At 38.2% G+C, this 27,218-nt stretch overlaps 2 protein-coding genes and 1 long non-coding RNA gene across 6 annotated transcripts in view; 2 read left to right on the top strand and 1 right to left on the bottom strand.

Moving 5' to 3' along the window:
* ADSL (adenylosuccinate lyase) overlaps positions 1 to 1,030 on the top strand; it is a 21,850-nt gene extending 20,820 nt beyond the window's left edge. For both annotated transcript variants that reach the window (XM_034403402.3, XM_034403403.3), the window contains exon 13: positions 885 to 1,030. In XM_034403402.3, the coding sequence (XP_034259293.2) occupies positions 885 to 971 (87 nt within the window). In that variant the 3' untranslated portion in view covers positions 972 to 1,030. The remainder of the gene's footprint in view (positions 1 to 884) is intronic.
* Positions 1 to 3,272, bottom strand: part of LOC117655729 (uncharacterized) — a 5,777-nt gene extending 2,505 nt beyond the window's left edge. The window contains exon 1 of the long non-coding RNA XR_004588775.2: positions 3,147 to 3,272. This is a non-coding gene — a long non-coding RNA (uncharacterized LOC117655729). The remainder of the gene's footprint in view (positions 1 to 3,146) is intronic.
* The window catches only part of SGSM3 (small G protein signaling modulator 3), a 27,942-nt gene continuing 3,919 nt past the window's right edge, over positions 3,196 to 27,218 (top strand). The window contains exons 1-20 of one of the 3 annotated variants that reach the window (XM_034403399.3): positions 3,196 to 3,286; positions 8,380 to 8,442; positions 10,825 to 10,910; positions 12,884 to 12,950; positions 13,656 to 13,861; positions 13,942 to 14,049; positions 14,479 to 14,622; positions 15,523 to 15,718; positions 16,407 to 16,552; positions 18,443 to 18,667; positions 18,972 to 19,026; positions 19,853 to 19,980; positions 20,209 to 20,364; positions 21,337 to 21,391; positions 21,492 to 21,541; positions 22,748 to 22,900; positions 23,378 to 23,448; positions 24,299 to 24,347; positions 25,525 to 25,610; positions 26,837 to 26,959. In XM_034403399.3, coding sequence (XP_034259290.1) covers positions 8,436 to 8,442; positions 10,825 to 10,910; positions 12,884 to 12,950; positions 13,656 to 13,861; positions 13,942 to 14,049; positions 14,479 to 14,622; positions 15,523 to 15,718; positions 16,407 to 16,552; positions 18,443 to 18,667; positions 18,972 to 19,026; positions 19,853 to 19,980; positions 20,209 to 20,364; positions 21,337 to 21,391; positions 21,492 to 21,541; positions 22,748 to 22,900; positions 23,378 to 23,448; positions 24,299 to 24,347; positions 25,525 to 25,610; positions 26,837 to 26,959 — 2,111 coding nt within the window. In that variant the 5' untranslated portion in view covers positions 3,196 to 3,286; positions 8,380 to 8,435. Of the gene's footprint in view, positions 3,436 to 4,386; positions 4,650 to 8,379; positions 8,443 to 10,824; positions 10,911 to 12,883; positions 12,951 to 13,655; positions 13,862 to 13,941; positions 14,050 to 14,478; positions 14,623 to 15,522; positions 15,719 to 16,406; positions 16,553 to 18,442; positions 18,668 to 18,971; positions 19,027 to 19,852; positions 19,981 to 20,208; positions 20,365 to 21,336; positions 21,392 to 21,491; positions 21,542 to 22,747; positions 22,901 to 23,377; positions 23,449 to 24,298; positions 24,348 to 25,524; positions 25,611 to 26,836; positions 26,960 to 27,218 lie in introns of those variants that run through there. The other 2 variants (XM_034403400.3, XM_087873909.1) reach the window with 2 other exon arrangements.

The raw sequence follows: 27,218 nt of genomic DNA on the forward strand, positions 1-27,218 counted from the left end.
CAAAAACTGCCCCTACTTTCTATATAAAGTATTATTTAATAACAATGAACAAAATTATTGGCATTTTTTTATTTATACAATTTTATATATTGGAATCATTTCTCAATTTTCAACAAAAATAGCAGATAAGGGACTAAGAATAACAAATAATTAAGTTGAAAAAGTGTTACTTTCAAAAACAATTAAACTATAATTAGAACTCATCAGTTAAGTGGAAGCAGACACTGGTCCAACCAGTTAAAATCCAAATCAGCAGCCAGAGCAGTTTATCATAGGAGATCTATCTGAATAAAATTGTCTTTGTCTATGATAGAAAAACAATACAAGTTAATTTTCCAAATTTTGAAGCAGCTCCAAGTAGTTGCAATTTGTATTTCTCCATATATGTCTTCAATGATACTCAAATTCAAGAGAAGGATCTTTCACAAATATCTTAAATCTTAAGGTATCTTTGTATCTTTCAAATAGCTTGCTTCCAAGTACTATTGAAGCTTAGTTCTATAGAGGTTTATTTTATAACCAGGAGTTTGAATTGTATCTGTATAAATAAGCCAGCAGCCAGTGAAGTTGCTCTATCAGAGTTGCTCAGCTGTTGTGTGACTGCAAAATTCTGGACCACCTGAACTTCCAGGACTCTTTAAAACACGGGTGTCAAACTTGCCACATCACATTGCTGTCACGTGATGTTTTGCTATGTTTTTCCCATTCGCAGAGCTGGGGTCGGGTGACATCATTTAAAACATGCTTATATAGAATATATAAAACAAAATCATATGTTAGGGTGGTCACGGCTAGGTAGTTTTTATATGGTGATAAAAAATGGCAAATTGTAAAGGATTATAATTCATTGGATCTCAAACTAGATTGTTGTTTCTTCACAACAGGTGGCAAGATTCCTGACTGAAGAAGTCAAACCAGTACTGATCCCTTATCAGAGCAAAATGGGTGTGAAAATAGAACTGTCTCTTTGAATCAGTGTTTTATGGTGGCCTTGTGTTGAAAGAGTAATAAAATACTTTTAAGAATTAAATCAATTTAACCTGAATTTTTTGATGGTTCTGCTATAGGAAAATTGAAAATTATGATGTTGCAGACTTGTGGAGACATTTGAAGATGAATTAATGCTCACATTTAATTATTAACTTTCAGATGTTTACAAACTGGTCAGGCCAAAATAATTCAGCTATTTCTGCATTTGCAGTTATCAGGCAAAGTTAAGAAGCCTGTCAAGTGTTTCTTGATACATAATCTATTCAGTCTGTCAGCCACAAAATGGGAATGGCTGATGTATATAATAAGACAGTTCCACCAAGGAAATAGAAAGGTAAAATTACAATTCTTGGTCTTTGGAAAAGCATAGATTCAACTCTTCAATTTCTTCTATTTGCTGGTGGAGAAGCTTCCGACTGCTTTGGAAGATTGATAGTTGATCAGCACACTTCAGGTAGACTTTGCATCTCCTGTAACAGAACCCTCCAAATTTTTCAAGACATCTTCAGAACTATGGAAAAACTATGGTAGCCTGGAACTTTGCATTTCCGCTTCAGCTGCCATGTTGGTGTGCAAATACACCCTTCTGTTTGTTGAAATGAGCCTGAATGTCTGAACGTATACTTCACCCTTTGTTAAATTTTAGGTTATAAAAACTCTGTCAGAGATCTGATCTCATGTATTCTAAAAAACATTGAATGTGAAAGTTGGTAAATAGTACACTGGAATTTGGTGAGGGAGAATGAATGAGGATCAAATCACAAAGCAAATACATAAAAGAAAAGCAAATACAGGAAGAGGAAGAGCAAAAAAAGTTATAGCTAAAGATCTTAAAAATATAGATCTAAACAATAAAAGGCAATGGTTAAAGTGGGAAATGGATGGAACTAAAATGGTTTGCAAGAAGACAAGCAAAGGAAAATAGTACTGAATGGTGTTGATAACACCTAGGTTTAGCTATTTTATCTATCTATTTAGCATTCTATCAGAGATGAGGTGGTGCAGTGGTTAAAGTGCAGTACTGCAGGCTACTTCAGCTGACTGCTAGCTGCAGTTCAGCAGTTCAAATCTCGCCGGCTCAAGGTTGACTCAGCCTTCCATCCTTCCGAGGTGGGTAAAATGAGGACCCAGACTGTTGGGGGCAATATGCTGACTCTGTAAAAACTGCTTAGAGAGGGCTGTAAAAGCACTATGAAGTGGTATATAAGTCTTAAGTGCTATTGCTATCTACCTATTTATTTATTTATCTAATCTATCATCTATTTCCTATTTTCCGTACCCTGTAATGTTTCTCACCCAGAAAGACATAGTTTGATGGGTATGTCTATGTATCAAATGATTCAACAGTGAGGCAGAAAAGCCTGCTCCAGGTTCCAGAGAGGTAAAAATAAGAACATAACGAGAGCTGGGAAATGTGTTAGTTAGACTTGGTCTTCATAAGATGTTTAGAAGTAGAGAGATGATAATAAAGTTGAAAGTGAAATCGGGTTAATTCCAAGATTTTTATAGGGAATCACAAAAAAGCACTGCGTGCAGTGATGGGATTCAGCCAGTTCGCACCACTTCGGGAGAACCGGTTGTTAACTTTCTGAGCAGTTCGGTGAACTGGTTGTTGGAAGAAATCATTAGGGCAGAGAACCGGTTGTTAAATTATTTGAATCCCACCATTGACTGCGTGTATACACTGAAATCTATTGTCATTTATTCCCCGTTATACAATGCAGGAATATCGGATTTTTTTTTTTTGCAGGCTAGTGTAAAAAAGTATTCACAGTGGGCTATTTGTGCCAGGTTGTCTTAAGCGCTGCCAGATATAGAGTGCCTTGTCGGGACTTGGTCGCCCTAATAAATCATAATTACCCGTAGCCCCTATCCTCCCTAAATCGCAGGATTTGAGATCGATTAGAATTATCTCCCACATTTCCCAACAAACACTACCACTGTGGCAATGGAAATCAGGCATTCTGATGAGCATCGACCACTTTAATCTCCGACAGAAAAGAGAAAAATGACGTCAAAAGAGAAGCCCTGAAACGCTCTCTTATCATCATTATTATCATTATTATTATTATTATTATTATTATTATTATTATTATTATTATTATTATTATTATTATTATTATTATTATGGCGTAGCTGTCCGCGGTAGCGCCTACCTGCCTACGCTTCCCGTCATGCTCTCTGCTGGCCGCTCCTTCCTCCAGCCTCCGATTCCGCGCATGCGTTGTGCTTTAGCTAGTGCTGACGAGACGGACGGGGGGTGGGTGGGCTGCCATGTCCGCCCGGGCGTCCTGAGGTAAGGGTCCGTTGGGAGCGGGGCGAGTGCGTGGGGATGTTCTTTAGCGGCACCGTTCACCACCACCAGCAGCAGCAGCAACAGCAGCAGCAACACCGAGGGAGCGAGGGCAGGGAAATGGAGCCCATGGAGCCAGAGCCACGGGGCAGGTTGGTGGGCAGCATAGCCGAGGGCCACATCTTCTCCCTCCTTGTGACAGGCGGAGGAGGAGGAGAAATCGAAGAATCGCCCAACCAGATCGTTGGGGGGGGGGGGAGAAACTACGGGGAATCCTACGGCGGACAGGTTTTGGCCAAGCAAATAGGGGTTGGGAAGTCCGTCGGGCTGGTCCCAAGATTTCATGAATGAGCTGATCCGTCCATTTCTCCTTCTGTCTCTCTCTCTCCATCAGCGTTAAGATGATGCTGGCAGGGAAACGGGAAGGGAGCAGCGTTTGACAAGGGTCGGGAGGGAGGGATGCTCTTCCCTGAAGTAAAACTAATATAGGAGGCATCTGCTCTTGCTTACAAACTGTCCTGGGTGGGGGGGGACCCTTCACCCACCTTAGAGAGCAGGGATCTCCAACCTTGGCAACTTTAAGCCTGGCGGACTTCAACTCCCAGAATTCCCCAGCCAGCAAAGCTGGCTGGGGAATTCTGGGAGTTGAAGTCCGCCAGGCTTAAAGTTGCCAAGGTTGGAGACCCCTGTTATAGACATTAGAATAACAAGAATTGGAAGAGACCTTGCAGCAGTGGTGAAATCCAGTTTTTTTTTTTACTACCGGTTCTGCAGGCGTGGCTTGGTGGGCATGGTGTGGCTTGGTAGGCGTGGCAGGGGAAGGATACTTCAAAATCTCCATTCCCACCCCACTCCAGGGGAAGGATGCTGCAAAATCCCCATTCCCTCTCCAGTCCTGGGGGAAGGATATTGCAAAATCTCCATTCCCACTCCACTCCAGGGGAAGGATGCTGCAAAATCCCCATTCCCTCTCCAGTCCTGGGGGAAGGATATTGCAAAATCTCCATTCCCACCCCACTCCAGGGGAAGGATGCTGCAAAATCCCCATTCCCTCCCCACTCCTGGGGGAAGGATATTGCAAAATGTCCATTTCCACCCTACTCGGGGGCCAGCCAGAGGTGGTATTTGCTGGTTCTCCGAACTACTCAAAAGTTGCGGTTCTCCAGAACCTGTCAGAACCTGCAGGATTTCACCCCTGCTTTGCAGGTCTTCTGGTCCAGCAAACGGGAGACCCTATGCCATTTCAGATACATGGTTGTCCAGTCTCTTCTTAAATACTTCCAAGTGATGGAGCACCCACAACTTTTGAAGGCAACCATTCCAGCTGATGAATTGTTGTATCAGGAAATGTCTCCTTTATTTCTAGGTTGGTTCTTTCCTTGATTAGTTCCCAATCCTTTGCTTCTTGATCTGCTTTCAGGTGCTCTGGAGAATAAGTTGACCCCCCCCTCTTTTTTTTGCGGGAGCCCCTTAGATATTGGAACACTGCTATCATGTCACCCCTAGTCCTTCTTTTCATTAAATTAAATTAGACATAACCAATTCCTCCAACCATTCTTTATATGTTTTAGGCTCCGGTTCCCTAATCATTTTTGTTGCTGTTTTCTACACTCTATCTAGAGTCTCAACAACTTTTTAATATCGGGGTGGCCAAAACTGGATGCAATATTCCAAGTGTGCTGTTACCAAGTGGTTTATAAAGTGGTTTAACACTTCACATGGTCTTGATTTTACTCCTCTGTTAATGCAGGCTGTTTGGGCTTTTTATAGTTACTTTATTAAACAAAATTAGAAACAGCTAAATCTTTTACTTTTTAAGGTTTGTATGTCTGGTAATGCCATATGCAATCCAATAAAATATTAGAAAGTTGTAAGCAGGTTTTTGAGTTCTTTGTTACTCATTCTGGCTCTGGATGCTAAGCTAAGCCATAGGGAGAGAAAGAGAGGTAACCAGTTTCTGTTTGTAGCCAATGAAATGTTGGTCATGCTATCCAACGTTAATTACTTACATTTCCCCCCAACAGCCATAATTCGATCAAATTAACTCTTAGCAATATTACTTACTTAGTACTTCTGAGTGTTTTCTAATTTCAATCCTGCTATTTAATAGTTTTGAACACATTGTACATAGAAACGGGTTAGACAGATGTGCATCTTTTTATTATTGCCAGTTTTCTTTTGCAAAATTCAAGTCTGTATTACATTAGGAATTAGGTGGATATATTGTCTGAGAAAAATTCCTATGAAAGCAAATAATCGAGGCTTTTAGGACAGGGATAAGGAAGTAGCAGTTGCAAAATCCCCTCGCCACCATAATGTAGAACCAATATTATTGTGCAGACAGTCATAGTTCATGTAATGATACTATTCTCAAATGCAATATTCTCTGCAGAGTTGTTCCCCTCTCCTTATTGCTTGAGGTTCAGAATGTGTCAGAATTACACCTGCTTAGTAGGAATCCCAATTTTATTTCTTTTTTTAAAAATCAAAACTATTATTTCACCCAAGACACATTCTGCTAAAATAATCTGTTTATTGCAGAGAAAAACTGAGAAAAGGCAAAGTAGCACCAGGTTACAATATATTAGCAGTGGCATTTTTATTTTGTGAAAAATATTGGTTTTAATCAAATAGGAATTTACGTTTACAGAAAAAATTTACTTTTTGTTCCATTTAGTGACTCATAGATCTCACTGCAATTTTCTGACTCACTTATTTAAAACATTCAGTGCTGGTTGCATACAGGTAGTCCTCCACTTACAAGCATTTGTTTAATGACTGTTCAAAGTTACGATATTGAAAAAAGTGACTTATGACTGTTTTTCACATTTACGATCGTGGCAGCAGCATCATGATCACGTGACCAAAATTCAGATGCCTGGCAACTGGCTCATATTTATGACAGTTGCAGTGTCCTGGACTGACGTGATCCCGTTTTGCAACCTTCTGACAAAGTCAATGGGGAAACTAGATTCACTTAACAGTCATGTTACTAACTTAACAACTGCAATGATTCACTTAACAATTGTGGCAAGAAAGATCATAAAACAAGGCACAATTCATTTAACAACTGTCTCACTTATCAACACAGTTTTTGGGTTCAATTGTGGTCGTAAGTTGACGAGTACCTATACTGTTTGTTTTTAGTTTTGGTAATTGGCTGTATCCCTCCCATCCTTCTTCGCTTTCTTTCTATTTCACATTTTCCACTCGCACTTCCTAAAAGACCATCTGTTTTTCATTTTGAAGTTGTTGGTGACTTCTCACTTTTATTTCTAAAGTTATATTTTTGGTGTGTTACTAATATGGAAAAATATAGATTAGCGAATGCATTCAGATAAAATCTTTTTGAATAACATGAAAACATTTGTGTGGCCTAATACTGCCACAGATATTTTTTAAATGATGTAAAGAAGATTCTCAATGTGTGCTACCTGTGTCTCACTAGCAACAACCCCCTCCCCTTTTTTTTGAACTTTTGATGATAACTGCTTTCAATTATATTTGTAATAATTTCCCCTATTGCGCATTAAAATGTACAATTTGGAAATGAGTTTCAGAGATTTCCTAGAATTATATCCTTAACTTTGGAAGTTGCATATTGCATACTCCAAACTATATAGAATCTTTGTTTGTTGCTGTAATTAACATATCCTTTTTAAGCTGCAGATGGCATTTTTATTTACGAAGTCAAGTGTCAGCATATATTTTCCTGATCCTTACTTTTGCGTCTCCCATTGTTTTTTGGATTGGGATATTGTATATTATTTTTTCATAAATGTCATTAATTCCTCAAGTTAATATTTGCTCAAGAGTGGTTCTCTTCCTGACTTTTATAGATGGGTTAAATATAGATACCAGGCATGACCTTAACACTTCCTTCATTTAACAAAATTCAACTAGGTACAATCCTACCTTTTCCAATTTCATATATAAATTTCAGATATCAGATTACATTGTTTTTGCTGGCCTCAAATTTTTTCTTGTACCAGTATCAGCTGCTTTAATTCTCTAATGTAAAGGTTTCCCCTGTCCAGTTGTTTCCAACTCTGTGTGTGTGTGCTAATCTCCATTTCTTAGCGCAGGAAGCCAGCGTTGTCCAAAGGCATTTCTGTGGTCATATGGCCAGCATGACTATATGCCAAGATGCACGGAACACTATTACCTTCCCACTGAAGTGGTACCTAATTATCTACTTTCATTTGCATTCTTTCAAACTGCTTGTTGGGCAGACGTTTCTAATGTACATATGTTTAATTAGATTTATTTTTTAAAAAATAGATTAGAATTACTCTAATGACAATAAGATTGAAGTTCTGTGGTGTTGGGGCAAAAAAAAGTTTTAAATACCGGTAACTTCTTTGCTGTTTAGGGTTTTTTTTAATGTAAGCTTCCTGGAACCTATTGAATTAGGCAGGACATAAGCGATTTAAAGAACTTCAAAATTTGTATGAGCTTATACTTTTAATAATGATCAAACAAGGTTTACAAGTCTAATTTTACTGTATATTGTGCTTATTTAACTGGTTAATATTGCGTTGCATAAATAAGGATATTTTAAAGAAATATATTACTAGGTTAATCTGATTCTCCTTATAATTTTTTACAACTTCTCTTCAATCATGTCCAATTCTTGGAGAGTGCCTGGACAAATCCCTGCAGTTTTCATGAAAAGATTTTTCAGAAGCGGTATGACATTGCCTCTTTTCTAGGGCTGAGAGAAAGTGACTAGCAATAGTCACACAACTGGCCTTGTGTTTGAGGTGGGACTAGAACTCACAGTTTCCGGGTATCTATCTTGATGCCTTAATCACTACATCAAAGTAGCTCCAATTGTTTTTTAAAATATATTAATTTGACTATAACTAGAATTACTTGGGTTATATTCGCAAGATTCAGATACGAATCAGGATATGAATTCAATGTTTGCCAGATAAAAATAATATTTGGTCTTACAGCATATGGACAAAGTATGTGTTGGAGTTAGAAATTTAATGTAATTTTAGTAGTACCTCTAGAAGGTAACTGAGTGTTATGATTGCTTGGCTCTAGGAATTAATTTGCTCTTTCCATATTATCTCTCTATTTTGCAACAGAGGAATGATTTTCGGCAGAGTCTAAGAACCCTCATTGACTATATTCCTCCATAATAATGTCAGGTAAGCTCTTTATGAACATAAAGCATTACTGATTATTTAAATCAAAGCATTGAGACTATTATAAAAAGTTTTACATTCAAGCACTGCCTTTTAATATACTCCTTCCTAATATTTGTTCCATCAGAGTAATTTTTGCTATCTTTGCTATTATATTTTGCTTATAACATTGGATACATATGGTTGAAATGAACCACGGATCTTTTTTTCACTTGTCTTCACTTTACTCTGAAGCATAACATTCAACAAGCTAAATAATTAATAAATAATTAATTATTTAAAAAATATTTTCAGCTTGAAAGCTTGGTAAGAATTGTGTTGGCATGATCTTTATTGGAGTAATTTTCTATATCTCTTTCCTAAACCACTTGCTGGAATAATAACTATCATGTTCCAGGTTAAACAACTTCACATGTTATTTCAGCTATTTTTTATAAATCAGTTGATATCCCTGTAATATTTTGTGTTTCCATTCTCAAACTACAATTGCTGAAACTGTCCATTGGCTCTAGCAATGGACAGTAAATAATAGCAAATAATAACTTGCAAAATTAAATTCTCAATAATGGAGAACACCATGTCATCCTTTTAGTTTTTAATTTTGGATTTATTTTTATAATTTGTAATTCATGTCAACTTGAAAGGAGTTGTGGTGCTTGATTTAATGTGTTTTCACTGCTGCTTTTACCTTGTTTGGGTTCAGAAGCTAAACAGCCTCAGGCCTGGTTAGTGCTTGGATGAGAGACTTCCAAGGAATACCAAGGTTGCAGGCTGGACTAGAAATTCATAAAAACATCCTGGGATAGGATAGAAATAAATCATTTTCATACTATTTCTAAGAGAACTGTGTGGATATGTCCATGAAATCATCAGAGGTAAAGCTTGGGTTGAATAGTCTTTACTATTATCTACCCTGCCAATACAGTAGTATGTTAACTACAATTTGATTCTAGTACATATACAATATTTCTTATATTTAAGAGCAGCAGGCCGAGAATTAGTCTTTTTCAAGTGCTTTTTTCATGTTTCCTCTATCTTTCCAATACTTTTTTTCTTTTCCGAAATGTATTTCAGATATGGATGTGGGGAAAAAAATGTTCATGTCTTCTTCCAGAATATTTTTTGATGTCTCAGTTTAGTTGCAGTGCTGGTTCATTCATGTTTTTCATCCAAGTAGTAACTAGGTCCAAATCTATTTAATTTCCAAGCCCAGACAAGGTCATTAAACCACAAGGAATCAGTTTAACTCAAAGAGGACTACTTTTTTATTTAGTAAAGTTCATATAGAAATTAATTGTACAAATGGCTGAAGTTCTCAAGCTTTTTTATTATATTTTTCCAATGTAAATATTTAATACAGACATCTAACTATTTCTTTTGCTGAAGTACCTGTAGAAGATGATTTTGACATACACAATATACAGAAACAGTACTGGATAGAAAATTGCCCCCCACAATATCAAAGCTTGCCTTGCATCTCAAGATAACCACCTGGATTTGACCAATGTCATGCGATATGGCCAACACTGAACTGATTTCACACTGGCCATGGTAGATGTGCTGACGCTCTATATAAGTGGGGCAAAATACCAATTGTGGCTGCATGGCCCAAAAATAAACTATCCAACATTTAATGACAGAGTGCTAAAATAGAGCCTATAATGGAGACTTTGCTGATTTCCTGGCTGTGACAAATAGAGCAAAACATTGTATCTGTTATCTAGATATATGTTTAAAATATTTATATTTTATATTTCATATTTTATTTCTTGTGCTTTTTAATCAAAATGTGATGTGAATGTGCCAACGTAATCATATAATAATAATAATGTGATAATTACATATATAAACTGAATTACAAAGTCAATATGTAAAATACTGGCATATAGAAAGTAAATCACTCATGGAGGTTTCCTTTGGCATTATAATTATGTTGGATATGATTTCCGTATCTTAGCTTTCTACAGTGGTTTTTATACTGATTCCTAGTACAAAAAAAGACCAAAAAATCAGAGAAATTAAGAATATTATTTGCATAATCAGATGTGATTTAGAATTATCATGACACAGCAAGCAGTAGCACTTAGCTTATCTTGTCTGGGCTTGGAGATTTAGCTGAATTAGGTCTGATTAGTAGTTGGATAGAAAGGCAAGAATAATTCCATTGTTGTAGGTTGGACAAACCATTAGTTAAACTTTTTTTAAAAAATCCCAGAGAAAGGCAGTGAGCCCTATTTCCATACTGCTTTGAAGAAATGGGTAGATCCATATACTCATCAGGAATTGAACTTGAATTGAAATATCTTTTATCTTAATATTGGCTCTTATAATGTTTGTGGTCATTTCTGTAATATTCCTGCGTATGCTTACTCTTTTTGCATATAGGAAGCTATACTCCCTCCACTGGTGGGCCCTTCTCTGCTCTTACTCCCAGCATATGGCCTCAAGAGATTTTGGCAAAATATGCTCAGGTACATAGATTGCAAAGTAAAAAAAATCTGTTTTGTCCTTATTTTTCTTTTGCAAGAATAATTAATATCAAGTAATGATTACGAAGGAGTACAAGACTGGTATAAGAATGCTTAGTAGACTTGCAAATCAACTCACACTGTTACTAACCTTTTTGCAGTAAATGAAGAACTCTTTTGCTCCCACAGCACCATTCTGCCTTCCTATGCTGAATGCCAATGCTCAGTCTGACTCTCCTCTTTATCATCTGGTTTTCCACCCTTGGCAGAGAGAAGACACCATTCTGTTCATTATCCTGTATAGAGTTCAGTGCAGCTGTCTACATACAAATTCCTTGTTTATAGCTATCAGGAAAGTGCTTACATACAAGGCTGGTTTAAAGCACGTGCACATTTAATTACTGGCATAGTCATATTATTATGAATTCATACTTGTACAAAAAGATTTCTAAACAGACAACGGGTAAATTATAATGGAGGAAAAAATCGCATACATCTTACTTAAAGCTAAGAAAAGAAAAAAGTAAAAGTTCAGTAACTCGTTAATTGCCTTTTAAAATTATGTCTTACGTATGACTACATAGAAAGTATAAAATACAGACTTCCCTTATATTTAAAATGTGCATAGATTCTTTTAAAAATACTTTGTGGGGGTGGGTGACAATGATAATCTATTCCAATTGACTTATACAAAGCTATGGAGCCTGAATCTGCGAAGGAGGACAAGCCGAAGCTAGAGCCTACGGAGATCGTGGGGACAGCTTTATTGGCTTCAGAGGAATGTGGGGAAGAGCAGACCGAGGCATCCCAGGGCCCCTCAGGATTGGATGCTTGTTAGCAGGGAGGAACGGGGGCAGGATGACCGATAAAGGGCAAGCAGTAGACATGAGGAGCGACAGAGCTCAGGCAATGAGCAAGGACCACCGCTCCTGATCCACGAGCAAGGAGAGTGGAGAGAAGGGGGAAACAGCACAGGCCGACCCAACCACTCGGGAGGAAAGCACCCCGACCCTCTTCACAAGCCACACCTGGGGACTGAGATTTAAGGAGACACTATGGGGAGGGGCATTTGTCAGGAACAAACACTGAATTGGTAGAGTTTGGTGTGCCGATACAGACATTTGGAGTTTGCAGGACTGCTTGCTTCTTCCTTACTTGTGGACTCCATTGTTTGTTCCTTGTTCATGGACTCATTTCCCTGTTCCTTTGTTTTGTTGGACCAGAGGCTGCCGTGTGTGTGCGCGCGTGCTTTGCTCTGGGACTTGCCAAGAACATGGGAGCGTTTGAGGGGACATTTGGAGCATTAAAGGGGAGTTTGAACTCTCAGCTGGCTCTGTGACCTTCATGCCTTGTCCTGGGTCATCACAGCTATGCATACGAATATCTAAAGGATGTCATGGGTCCATTTGTATTAAGTCAGGAAATTAATCTATTTTACATTAGATACGATTTGACAGTAATTTTTCCCCCTCTTAATGAAATTGGGATGATTGTAATATAATACAATAGTAGTAACTCCCACTGCGGCCTCACTGCTTTCATGAAATAATTAGTATATAAATCAAATAAATGATGATTGCTAGGTTAGAAGAACGGTTGTGATGAACAACCATAAAGATAAACAGCCATAAAAACACTAACATTTTTGGTATGCAATATGTGCTCGTAGAATTGATGTCTATAGAAGTTGGGCAAGGAAAAGATGCTAGATTTGGAGCAGTGGAAGAACAATGGTAATAGAAATTTCCTTCAAATTCTTGATTTATCTATCTTAGAGAAAAAGATGGAATGTGGCGGAATACCCTTTGTACTTTTTGTACTTGCATTTTGACTGGTGAATAAGAATGAGGAAACCAGGATGGAGAAGACATCTGAGAGCAGTCACTGTTCATTTTGGATATCAGCAATGTGTAAAAATATTGCATTTGATCATTGCATTGAGTGGTAAGTAGCATTGCTGTTCTTTTATTTTACAGAAAGAAGAATCTGTTGAACAGCCAGAGATCCAGTATGATGAATTTGGTTTCCGAGTTGGCAAAGAAGGCAAGTTCTTCATTTCTGAAAGGCTTGACTTGTGATCAGATCCCTCTCAGTGTCTCATTTAGAAGTTTTTAATTCCCATTAACAGTATTGCATTTCTTTAATTTTATTCATTTTATTTAATATTTTGAAAGAATATCAATGAAAAGCATATCTCAGACATAGATATAAAATAGATAAGACTTATGTCTTTTCTTGTTTAGGACTATATTTTAAAATGACTGAGTTTGAATGAGAAAAATGCCATCTTTATGAAAATTATGAATTTGGGATCTTGTTAGTTATGAGAGCATGCATATGTGTGCATGAATTTTATTTGAAATGCACACAAGTGACAGCTAAAAAAGTATCAGAGATGCAACTTCTTCAAGCATATATCAGGATTTCTCCTACAAATGGTTGTTTTTTTGGGGGGGGGATGTCAAATTAATCTGATTCAGTATCTACATTTTCAAGAATTTTTTTCCTTTTCCTTCTTTCATTTGAATTCATGGATGTACATAAGCTTTATTAGAGACAGTTCATTCCTTTTTGTTTTTGAATTCCTACATCCTTGCTTCATACGGTTGTGAATTAGGAATTATCTCCACGCCAAAGTTCAGTAACTTGTTCTCCAGTTATCTTTTGGAATACCCAAAGATTTAGAGACATGTTTATTTTTCTAGTGTTATTTCCCCCGCCCTCCCCCACTGTTTGGGTATACTACAGATATTGCAGAGCCACCCAGCAAACTTTTGGGGATCTCGCTGATTGAAGAGCCACAGCAGAGACTGAAATGGCAAGCCCATCTGGAGTTCACACACAATCATGATGTGGGAGACCTCACGTGGGATAAAATTGAAGTCACACTTCCACATTCAGACAAGCTACGTTCTCTGGTTTTGGCTGGCATTCCTCACAGTATGAGGCCCCAGGTAAGACTACTCAAGAAAGAAAGCTTGCCTGTAAGAATCTTTGACTACATTTAACTCTTTTTCCACAATTTTCCCCCCAGTTGTGGATGAGACTATCGGGTGCTCTACTGAAAAAGAGAAATTCAGAAATGTCTTACCGAGAAATTGTGAAAAACAGCTCCAATGATGAAACAATTGCTGCTAAACAGGTACTTTTCAGTGTTACTGCTCTGGGAAATTAAATCAGTAACAACTCTGTTCTTGCAACAGAGCAAGAGCTTAAACCATGTCGACCCCGAGCTTCCTTTGCGCAGTTCTCTGAGCTTTTCTGACCATGATTGCTGAAAATTGCCAGTATAGTTTAAACAGGCGTACGATTAAAAATACGATTAAAACCAAATCAAAGAAACTTCTCCAAACTACTCTCCCTTCCAATACCCCACCATATTTATGCTTTATCTAATTCACAGTCCTCAGCGCTAAAAATGTTAAATATGTTACTGATTTCAGCCTTCAAGAGGTAGGCTCAATCACCTTTCCAGGAATGAGTGAAAAGCATTTGCCAACAGATACCTTTATAAAGAATAGCTCAACTGTCACTGACTAAGTACTTATCTTTGATTCTTGATATTTCTCAGATTGAAAAGGATTTACTCCGCACCATGCCCAGCAATGCCTGTTTCTCCAACATGAATAGCATTGGAGTACCACGATTACGTAGAATATTACGTGGATTGGCTTGGTTATATCCTGAAATTGGGTACTGTCAAGGCACTGGCATGGTAAAATATTCTTTTTCATTATGAAATGTATTTTCTTTATGGTCATTTTCTTGTAAGGATCTGTTCACAGAAAGGTGAGAAACAAATTCACTCTCAATACAGCTCTTGAACTAATTGTAGAAAATAGAATAGGTTAGAATGGAATAGAATTCTTTATTGGCCAAGTGTGATTGGACACACAGGGAATTTGTCTCCAGTGCATAAGCTCACAGTGAACATATAAATAGCAAATAATAGGTCATAGATCATAAATTATAGTTATAATCATTAATTAATTATAAGTTACAAACAACAATGGATAAATCATAAGAAACCAATAGGAGAAGATAGTAGGGAAGATGAGGAAAGATGAGAAATGAGACAGTGCTGTGGGAATTAAGTGTTCAACAGAGTGATGGCCCAGGGAAAAAACTACCTTTATGTCTAGTTTTTTGGCATGCAGTGCTCTATAGTGATGTCCTGAAGGGAGAAGTTGAAATAGATTATGTCCAGGATATAAAAAATCACAGGAAATCAAACTTTTAATCAATTTAATCACTCTATATTTAATTAGATTTTGAACTTGCTATTTAGATAATATGTGGGCTTCTATTTAGTGACACCTGTCAACTTAATCACATTGAGATTGTGGTGCAGAGTTGTGGGACCATACTTATGAGAATAAATCTCTCCCTCTCCCTCTCCGTCCATATCCCAGGTTTGGGAATCCCAACCTAATGCCACAACTAAGCTGTTCAAGCCTCCAAGATACAGGAGGCAAAATTATTAGAATTCTAATTTCCAAATGCTTCCTTTCTATTCTGTCATTGAACATATACTGTAGTTAAGCAGAAAGAATTCTTTTTTGTGATAACAAGTGCTTTAATGCTTACTTTTAGATCTTCTCTTCCTTCATGCTAGGTGGTGGCTTCCTTGCTTCTCTTCTTAGAAGAGGAAGATGCCTTCTGGATGATGTGTGCTATAATTGAAGATATGGTGCCAGCCTCCTACTTCAGTACCACCTTGATGGGGGTCCAGACTGATCAACGGGTCTTGCGTCATCTCATTGTGCAATACCTGCCACAACTGGACAAACTTCTTCAGGAACATGACATTGGTAAGGACCTTTTGTCTGATAATATTTTTTAGTTTGATAGGATGGGTACATGCTGAATAAAACTGGATTTTGAGAGTTTAAAGTGGGGCAGTTATAATAAACTCAATGGCAGTTTAATTGAGGAATAATCAATTGTTAATGGAAGAGCATCCAAATTCGACCTTTAGCATGACACATTGTCAGTTTTTAAAAACATACCTGGAAAAATTCTGCCCAAGATCATCAGTCAAAGCAGAAATACCTGATTTGTTTTAAACCAATTCCTAAATACTGTTTCTTGTGTATATAGAGTTTATTTGCTATTTTATATTCTTCCTATAAGCAGGTAAATTCGTTTTTAAAGAAGCCTTCAGTTCAATTTAAGACTTAAATGTTCACTTCTGTGGATAACAGCATACTGAATATTGATAACAGTACTAATAATATAGGCCAGAAATTATTTCCATACAACTCACTTCTGTAAATATGGGTCTGTGAATTCAAGAATGTTTCTGATTTTGAATATTCATCTATGGAAAAAATAATGTGTTTAGTTGCTGCCAATGATATAAGATGAATTAAGAACAGTGCATTTTCTTCTGCATTGCTTAAGGCAGTAATGTTAATGCTCTTGTTTATGTTGGAAATGAAAAGAGCAAGCATGCAGCTGACAGATAAACTGATGTTATATGTTTATTTCTATTCACAGAGCTCTCCCTCATTACCCTACATTGGTTTCTTACATCATTTGCTAGTGTGGTGCATATCAAGTTGTTGCTGCGTATCTGGGACTATTTCTTCTACCAAGGCTCCATTGTTCTCTTTCAGGTTACATTGGGTATGCTCAGTTTGAAGGTAACTAATGTTTTATAAAATTTCTTAACTTCTGCTTTTTCTTTCTCTCATGGATGGAATGGGCATACTATGTGGGGCGGCTAGAATTCAAGACTTCTTAGCACACCAAAGATCTTGGGAAAAAGTTTCAGGAAAGAATAAAAAGAATTAAAATTATCGTATTTTGCTCACTTAAAACTTAGGTAAGTTTTGTATTCCCAACATCTCCATAGCCTTAATATTTCTCTTCTCAGCCTTCTGTAATAATGCTACTAGCCTAGTTTACAAATAAGACATTAAATACTACCGTATTTACATTTAAAATATGTGTCTTTCTGGATAGAGCTAGAAAAACTGGTAAATGCGCATTTCTAACACCAGAATTACAGAAGTATGTTGTTATCTTGGTTTATCTTGAATGCATTGATGGTGCAGACAGGTAGACACATGCCTATTCAACATTAATGGATTAGTGAAACCCATCATATTTATGTGTTATTTTGTAACCTTGAGTTATTCTGGTAAAGATATTACCCAAATTAAGTTTTGAACTATTATTCTCTTGATCAACACAACTACTTTTGCTTTTTTGTGCATTCATGAGAATCTGTTGACTGCAACAGGGCTTATTCCAAGTTAGGTGCAGGCAGACTGCAGACAGAAAGAGCCTGTGTTTTGTTCTGGAAAAACGATTCATTTTTGAGGTAGTCCTTGAATTACAACCATTTGTTTAATGACCATTCAAAGTTACATAATACTGAAAAAGTGACTTGCAACCAGTTTTCACGCTTAGGACTGTTGCAGCCATCCCCATGGTCATGTGATTAAAATTCATGTGCTTGGCAACTGGCATGTATTTATGACAGTTTCACTGTCCTGGGGTCATGTGATCACAATTTGTAACCTTCCCAGCTGGCTTCCAACAAGCAAAGTCAATGGGGGAAGCTGGGTTCACCATGTGATTTACTTAACTCTGGCAAAAAGGTTGCAAAACAGGGCAAAACTCATTTAGCAACTGCTTTGCTTAGCAATGGAAATTTTGGGCTCAATTGTGATCGTATATCAAGGACTACCTGTAACGGAGTGGCTGTTGTATATCACTTGTACAGAAGTGGTTGAAAATCTGGGTATTAGTGAGAAATTACTTTCCATCAACTTTCATATAAAATCAGTTGCCTGGAAATACGAGCTCTTAAAATCTACGTAAAACAATAGTTTATTTGTTCATGAAGATAAGCTTAGCCAGAGTTTACTAGAAGTAGTTCCCAAATTCCTGAGAGTAATAGCATAACTACTTCCAGAATTTGAATGTTTGCCACCCAGACTAATATATCTTTATCAAGAATCTGCTCTAGGCATCATTGGTTAGCCAATATGAAATGAGCAAGGGAAGCCGGGACTAATTTTACCTTGCTTTGAACTACCTAACCCAGAGATGGCGAATCTTTTCGGCACCAAGTGCTGAAACTGGAATGTGTGCATGCATGCAAGCGCTGGAGCACTGGAAACCCGAAGACCAGCTAGCCGGCACACGCATGTGCACCAGCCAGCTGGTCTTTGGGTTTCCGGCACACGCACGCATTCCAATTTCAACACTTGGTGCTGAAAAGGTTCACCATCACTGACATAGGTTATATTGCAATATACCTGGTCTTTGGGTTTCCGGTGCGCGCATGCGTGCTGACCAGCTGGTTTTCGGATTTCCGGTGCTTGCAAAGTGCCCCAGAAACCATAAGAGCAGCTGGCGACTGTGCACGTGCCCACAGAGAGGGCTCTGCATGCCATAGGTTTGCCGTCACTGACCTAACCGTTCCCCACTGGATTAGGATTAAGTACAACAAATGGGAGCAAAACTATTCTACAGGATGATTCATCTGTTTCATACAGAATAACTTGTCCATATTAACACAGGAAGATGAACTCACCCAGTCTGAGAACTCTGCATCTATCTTCAACACCCTCTCGGATATCCCGTCTCAGATTGAAGATCCAGATGTGCTCTTACAGGAAGCCATGCGTGTGGCTGGCTCACTGACAGATATAGTAGTAGAAACTCAACGTTGCAAGCACCTCGCTTACCTCATTGCAGACCAAGGACAGCTACTCAGCCCTGGTGCTACAGTAAACTTATCAAAGGTATGTTTTTAAAGCCTTATGTGTTTCTTAAGTTCAAAATATTCTTGACCTTGGCTTCCATTGTCTTTGATAGTAATGATGGTGGGTTTTATATACTCTGTGAAGAAATGCTGCCAGGGGGTTGAAATACCCCCTATTTCAACTCTGTATCTCTTTCGTCACTTGCATTTCCTCCCCCACATCCATTTCTTGAACATAATTTTCAAATTATACCTTACAATTCTAAACAAAGTGCAATTGCTCACTAAAGGCTTTTTAAAATACTTTTCTCCCTTTTTATGCATTGCTTTTCCATTTCATTTAGATTGTGCGACGCAGAACACAGCGTAGGAAGTCTGGAATCACATCACTCCTTTTTGGTAATAAAAAATTACATAATAAAATATTTAATTCCCTGGAAAGAATAGTTGAAAGTTGCTGGTGTCTTTGTACATTTTTTGCCAAACCATGTATTTGCTTTTAGCTAGGTTAAGCAGAATACGGCTTGTCTGTGAGTCCGTCCTTAAAGGCAGCTCAGAAGTTGCATCTAATGCAGTACATGGTAACTTTTAGAGTCTCAATAATACGTTTGAGGTCCTAAATTATTAGGATTAGGACCTTCATACTTGAAGAAACGCCTCCCCCAATAGGTACCTTCTCAAATACGAAGCTCTGCAGATAGATCTCTTTTCGGCATCCCAGAATTGAAGAGATCATCTACAAGGAATGAACTCTTTCCTGTTGTGACATCTCAGCTTCGGAATTGCAGATAGTTATTAGAATTGTTTCTTTTCAGTGCAAGATAAAGACCTGAAGTTTTTACTCCTGCATTTGACATTTAACAGCTGCAGCAGCCTGGCCATACATATTTTCCCTTATAAAAATCTATGCCTCTGTTGTTGTGTTGTTGCTATGACTTGTTCAATTAATCTTAAATTTTGCTTATTTTTGCCTCATTTTATTGTTTTATCATACATTTATCATACATATTGGATGGATGGTAACTCACCTTAGGATTGTTAGAATGTTGGGGGACCTATATATATATTTAACATATAAAAACATGAATCAATCTAACATTACTGACTGTACAACCTAGCAGCTGTTCCTGATTTACAGTAAATGAAATGATGTACATTTGAAATTTTGTCAGTACCTGCAGTAAACCAAGTTTGCAGCTTCAGAGAAATTGTTTCTTACTTCTAGGAGAAGATGACGTGGAGGCACTGAAAGCCAAAAATATTAAGCAAACAGAGCTAGTTGAAGACTTGCGTGAGGCCATCTTACAAGTGGCTCAGCATTTCCAGTGTGTGGATCCCAAGAGTTGCACCATAGTGAGTGTGGAGTTATCCTCATAAACACACCTATATATTCTGTTGATAACATATATACATTTATGTTTCCATTTTAAGGAGAAGAATAGATTATTATTGTCATAGAGAAAATTTATCCTATGCAGTCACTAAGAGATGACACCAACTTGATAGCACATCAATACAAATAGATTTGTATAGTATTAGAATGGAAGAATATTGCTTACTGCTGTCCACCCTGCTTTCCAGGACTTGACTCCAGATTATACCATGGAAAGCCACCAGCGAGACCATGAAAGCTATGTTGCGTGTTCCCGTAACCAGCGGCGACGTGCCAAGGCGTTGTTGGACTTTGAGCGTCATGATGATGATGAACTAGGCTTCCGCAAGAATGATATCATCACGGTATGGTTGTCAGGACCAACACAATATGACCTTAGACAGAGGGGAATTGAGAGGAACTATTACTATAACATTGTATGTATAAGGAACAACAAATGTACTGAATTTATTTGTTTTATTTGTTCTAGACAAAACAATAACTGAAGAAAAGCCCAAAATCATAATTACATATTTACATAAATGGGGTCCTTGGTAGCTCTCTGATCTTGGTTATTTTCTTGCAGACATTTCATTATCTAACTGGGTATCAGTGCTAGTAATGAGTGGGGTTTGCTCTCAGTTTATATTCTAGTAGTTTGCCCTGTCAGTGTTGGGGGTGGGGGGGTGGTCTCAGAGGTTCTTTGGTTGGACTGTTTATGATTAGCTTTTTTGGCAGTTCCATGATTGGGCTATTGTTTACTTCTTGATCATTTGTCTGATATTAATCTATGCTCATCTGGGCATTGATTGCTGGTGGGGAGGTATTTTGATCTTTTTGCTCCCTTTTTGGCTTGTTGATTGTCTCTTTTGCACAGTATTTAGATATTGTTTACCGTATTTTTTGGAGTATAAGACGCTCCGGAGTATAAGATGCATCTTATTTTTGGGGAAGGAAAATAAGAAAAAAAAAATTCTGCTTGAGAAGCTCTCTGTTTGGGAGGCTGCATTTGCAGCCTCCAAAAGGGTAGGGGGGGCGGGGTTACATTCAGTCTATAAGACGCACCCAAATTTTCACCCTCTTTTAGGGGGGGGGAAAGTGTGTCTTATACTCCAAAAAATACAATATGTTTATGTGTCTATTGATGACTAATTTGTCAGAGTGACAGCTTCTAGAAATTCTCCTCTTTATTGTCTTTTACAATTAAATAGCAAAGTTGTGCCCAATTCATGACAGATACACTTGAATTCTCTTCACGTCTCATTTCCTGTTCTTATTTGCCATTTTTTCTGTCTTTTTCTCTGTATAATTATTATTTTTCCTTTCCATTTCTATAGATTATATCCCAGAAAGATGAACATTGTTGGGTGGGTGAGCTGAATGGCTTGAGAGGTGAGTGAAAATGGGACTTGCAAAGTTTTTTTAAAAAAATGTACAGGTTTTTAACTAGCTAAAGTTTTATCTTTTTACTGTTTTTTTTTAAAAAAAACAGGTTGGTTTCCTGCAAAATTTGTAGAGATCCTGGATGAACGGAGCAAAGAGGTAATGTTATTTACATACCTTATGGCTGAATCTTGGTCAGTCTCTAGGGTCAACACATTCTATTATATTTTGGCCCAAATGCATTTGATGAAAATCAAAAGTATTCAAAAAGTAAGAAAACCAGAGAATTAATTAAAAAAAATATATAAGAGCTAATTCAAAATTGGTAAGAAATATTTTAAGAATAGCAAGTGAAAAGGCAAATAGTAGGAAATTATTTAGAAATACTGTAGCAGCCTCACTCATACACTTAAGAGAATAACAGAGTTCAAAGGGACCTTGGAGATCTTCTAGTCCAGGGTTCACCAACTTTTCGGACTTCAGGGACCACTAAATTCATAATTTTAAATCCCGCGGCCCACTAATATGAATTTTTTAAAAAGATAAATAGTATTTAGTACAATATAAAAAATGCAAATAATTTTTCTGCGGACCACCAAAATTTTCTCACCGGACCACTGTCCAGTCTCTTCTTAAAAGCCTCCAGTAATGGAATACCCAGAACATCTGAAGGCAAGCTTAGCCAGGTGATAGAACTTGCTGACAATGTATTTGATCTCACTGCATTGTCACATCTAGATTTAATATCCTGCAGTGACGCAGTGGTTAGAGTGTAGTACTGCAGGCTACTTCTGCTGCCTGCCGGCTGCATGCAATTTGGCAGATCGAATCTCACCAGGCCCAATGTTGACTCAGCTTTCCATCCTTCTGAGGTGGGTAAAATGAGGACCCAGATTGTTGGGGGTAATAGGCTAACTCTGTAAACAACTTAGAGAAGACTTTAAAGCACTGTGAAGTAGTATATAAGTTTAAGTGCTATTGCTATTGCTAATGCACGGGAACCCATCCCAATACATCAGAACAGAAATGGCATATTGATTGATTGATTATTTGCCATGAAGTTGTTTCCGACTCCCAAGTGACCACATAGATAGATTTCTTCATGACAACCTAGGCCTAACTTGGCCTTTCAGGTTTTCCAATGAAACAGTCATCACTGTCACTTTGCTGCTTGTCTTCTGTTTCCTTCCACGTTTCTGAACATTAGAGGCTTTTTCAGAGAGCTAGGTCATATCCCAAAAACGATAATTTGGGCTTCATTATTTTTGCCTTGAATGAGAACTAAACAAATCTTTATCATGAATATCACTTTCTTGGCTGGGCTACCTTCAGGTGATTCAGAGGCTAAACTCTCATTCCTTTCAGTACTCTATTGCTGGAGACGATTCAGTTACAGAAGCCATCACCGACTTGGTTCGAGGGACCCTCTGCCCAGCCCTCAAGGCTATATTTGAACAGGGACTGAAGAAACCGTCTCTGCTGGGTGGTGCTTGTCACCCCTGGCTCTTCATTGAAGAGGTAAGGAAAGCAATTACTATTTGCCGGACCTTTGAAAATACTGCTAGTTATTGTTTAGTGACCACCTCATACAGTGACCATTTGCAAGTGCAACATTGAGGGGAAATAACTTTGCGACCAATCCTCACATTTATGACCGCAGGTTTGTAAAGAAAAGGAAAACTGAAGTAAGATCATAAGCACAGTTGTGGTTTCATTTAACAACCGCTTTGCTTAACAACCAAGTTGCCATTCCCAATTGTGGTCACTAAACAATGTCTTCCTGTAAGCTGGCAAGTACATAAGAGAGTATTGTGTACTAGAGACATCAACTTTGTATATCTGGACTTCAAGGAGTCATTTGAATAAACTTGGGGGCCAGTTGTAGCTAATTTTGTGGGGTGGATAGAGATATAAATTATTGGTCACCTGTAAGAGAAATAAAACCAACAAGACTTAAAATAAAGTTAACATGTGTGTCGGGGTTCTCATCTCTAGGCTGCTGCGCGTGAGGTAGAGCGAGATTTTGACTCTGTGTATTCTCGTCTTGTACTCTGCAAAACCTACAGGTAAAGTTTCTCCTCTATATTTATCCAGGTTTTTCTTGTAATATTTTCATAAGACTCTGGCCTAATAAATGGGGGAACAGAATATTGCAGCATAAATTCTTAAACAGACAATTCTCTTAATTATCTACTTTAGGGCAATACGGTCAAGTTTCAGGGGAAAGAAAATAGTATCTCCACTATCATCACCATCTTTGACAACATAAAGGCTATATAGCCCTGTTGTATTATCTGCTATAAGCCAAACTCAGAAGCAGAATTAAAAGAACACTGGTCCTTATATTAGCAAAGACAGAAAGTAATTTTAGATGTATCACTAGGTAAAAATTTAATTCAATAAACCACCACCATCTTGTCTTTTAAACATACCTAAGATATAGATATAGATATAGATATAGATATTGAAATTGCACTATAAAATTTTGGGTTTTTTAGCATCTTGTATTTTGTTAATGCTATTTTAGAGTGTTGGACATTGCCTATAAATTGCCAGTGAATGAGACTGTCCTTGATTTATGAAATCCCTTTTTAGATTGTAGAAAATCATCTTCAATATTGGATATCTAAATATGTTATTTTTAAAAAAGTAAAAAATCATCATGGTCCGAGTTATGGATTTCAGGTTATTTTGTGGAACAAAATGGCTATGCTTTTTAATTCTCTATTTTATCTCCTACCCGCATCAAAATATAACAATTTCTAGAAGTGTCTGGAGCAGAATCAAGTATGATGGAAATTACAAGGACTATTGAGATTATTGAAGAAAAAGTACTATTATTTAAAGATAGAAATGGCACTGGGCCTCTTGCTTTGGCATAACTAATACATAAAACAAATTGCTTTACTGTTTTAGGTTAGATGAAGATGGAAAAGTGCTTACTCCAGAAGAACTTCTTTATCGAGTGAGTGTACAGTTTGATTCCTAAAATAGACGTGGAGAAAATCACAAATAGGCCTGAGTGGCTGTGGCTCCTGGCATCCCGATATAGTCAGTTGGTGCCATCACTGACTATTGGGGGTGAGTCATTGGCCCCCACGGAGAGGGCTTGCAACTTGGGTGTCCTCCTGGACGCACGGCTGTCTTTAGAAGAACATGTGACGGCCGTGGCCAGGAGGGCTTTTTATCAGGTTCGCCTGATCTGCCAGTTGCGTCCCTTTCTGGATCGGGACTCCCTACGCACGGTAACTCATGCCCTCGTCACTTCCCGCCTAGACTATTGTAATGCTCTCTACATGGAGCTCCCCTTGAAGAGCACCTGGAGGCTCCAACTGGTCCAGAATGTGGCCATGCGGGTGGTTATGGGAGCGTCACGGCACTCCCATGTAACACCTCTCCTGTGCGAGCTGCACTGGCTCCCGGTGGTCCTCCGGGTGCAATTCAAGGTATTGGTTACCACCTTTAGAGCGCTCCATGGCTTAGGACCTGGGTATTTACAAGACCGCCTGCTGCTACCAATAGCCTTCCACCGGCCAATTCGCTCCCACAGATAGGGGCTCCTCCAAGTGCTGTCGGCCAAGCAATGTCGGCTGGCGACCCCCAGGGGGAGAGCCTTCTGTGTGGGGGCTCCTGGCCTTTGGAACGAATTGCCCCCCGAGATACGGAGGATTCCCGACTTGCGCACCTTCCGCTGGGCTCTCAAAACGCTTTTATTTCATTGAGCCGGGCTGGCCTAATTTTTTAAAATTTTTAAAATTTTTAATTTTAATTGTTAATTCGTAATTTTAAATGTTTTAATGGGGTAGTTTCATTTTAATCTGATGTGGGCCAAAATTGCTTTTAAATTTTATATTTGTGTGTTTTCAGTTGGCTGTACACCGCCCTGAGTCCCTCTGGGAGAAGGGCGGTATATAAATTAATTAATTAAATAAATAAATAAAATATGAGTGACAAAACCCTGTTTTCCTATAAGACTGTGAAAAGCCATCAGTATTGTCAGTGTCCATGGATGTCATTTTGAGATTTAATCATCTCAGTTGCCTCCAGAGGCCCAAAATTGAGAATGTGAATTTTTGATATTTTCTGTTAGCAAAGGGAGGAGGGTTATCCACATATCTTCATTTTTTCTTTCTTTCTGGAAGGCAGTACAGTCTGTGAATATGTCACATGATGCCGCACATGCTCAGATGGATGTAAAACTTCGGTCTCTCATCTGTATTGGATTGAAGTGAGTCATACAATTCTATTTCAAGCTTTATTGAAAAAGCCATGGAACTTCAGGGTATAATTGTCAACCCTTCAAGGCAGATAAGACTTGGAAACCAATGTCATCATGTAGATGAGTGCCACTTTTATTATAAAGCTATAAGATAGTCTTGCAGGTCTGAATGTGCTTCCAAGGGAGTGTGTGAACCAAGGAAGGGCTTGCCTGAAACATTTTCGTCATGTCACACTCTTGTCCCAGATACAGGCTGCTCTTATCTGACTATTACCCTTGTAGCAATTCCTCCACCTCCTATCTTTCAAAGTAATTCTTTCTGCCCTCTACAATAATTTAGTGGTTTATGTCTCTAAGCATGCCAAATGAACTCAGGCTGCTTCTGCAGAATGCTATTCTGTTTGGCCTGGTCCTCCATAAAGTGATAGAGGAATGAGAAAGCAGACCCACAATCTATCATCAAGACATGGCTAGGTGAGGTTGGGAGGTTGCTTACATCTGAAATCTGTCTTGCTGGATTTTGTATGGCATACAGTCATAATTTCAAGATGGAGAAGGAAGTGCTACTGATATGCCCAAGACCCTTGTAATAGCTAGATGCCCTGTTCCACATGGCCAGGTTTGAAGTTCTTTACAAGAAGATGGGTACCACTGATAGGCTGAGAGTTTTTGTGGTCTCCCCTACCACTTAGCTCCTTCCTGGGCTCCTGAATCTCATAGCTGGGCTGGTGATGGATATTCCCAAACTCTGTGCGCTGAAAGATTTCAAGATTTCAGTTTCAAGTAGGGCCAGGGGAAACTAGAAGTTCATGGATACCATGTGCCAAAGCACCTTCTCAAGGGGACGAGGGACTGCACTGTATCTGGGTTTCACCTCAAAAACAATATGTAACTTGACAGTGGGGGAGATTCACATCAGTCTGTTTTCATGGTCAAGGATGCTACTCAGAGTAAATTCTTTAGTTTAGAATTCACAAACTCTTAACAGTAGGCTGTAGTGGATGGAGTGAGTTAAAATAGATTCCATACACTGAAGTTATATGAATGACTAATTTAAACATCTGGAACTTGGTTCTAATCTTTTCGGGACTCCATTATTTTAAGTTGCATAGAGTTTCAAAAAAATAAACTAATTAAAGGAACAAGATTTCTTTTCCATGTTATTTACCTGGGTTGCCTAATATGATGAAACAAATCCCATAGGTTTGTAACTCAATTTATAACTTGATTTTCAGTGAGCAGGTGCTGCACCTGTGGCTTGAGGTACTTTGCTCAAGTCTGCAGACAGTGGAGAAATGGTTCCATCCCTGGTCATTTCTGCGAAGTCCTGGCTGGGTACAGATCAAGTGTGAGCTCAGGTAAGTGGCATGTTTTTTTCTGCCTTCCATATTACTGTACTACCAGATTGTGTTTTCTGGAAACTACACTCTTACCTAAATAAATTCATACCAATTTGATGCAATGGAGGTACGTATATTGTTTAAATATCTCACACTCCAGTGTCCTTGAGATTCTCTTATGTTGCCCCTCTCTGTAAGGATGCTAAACCTATTTGAACAGTACAGTCCCAGGGACTGATGACCTGAATGGGATCCAGAGGGAACCAGGGGATATCCG

Source organism: Pantherophis guttatus, chromosome 7 (genome assembly GCF_059756535.1).
Source record: "Pantherophis guttatus breed Tessera chromosome 7, ASM5975653v1, whole genome shotgun sequence".
Classification (NCBI taxonomy): domain Eukaryota; kingdom Metazoa; phylum Chordata; class Lepidosauria; order Squamata; family Colubridae; genus Pantherophis; species Pantherophis guttatus.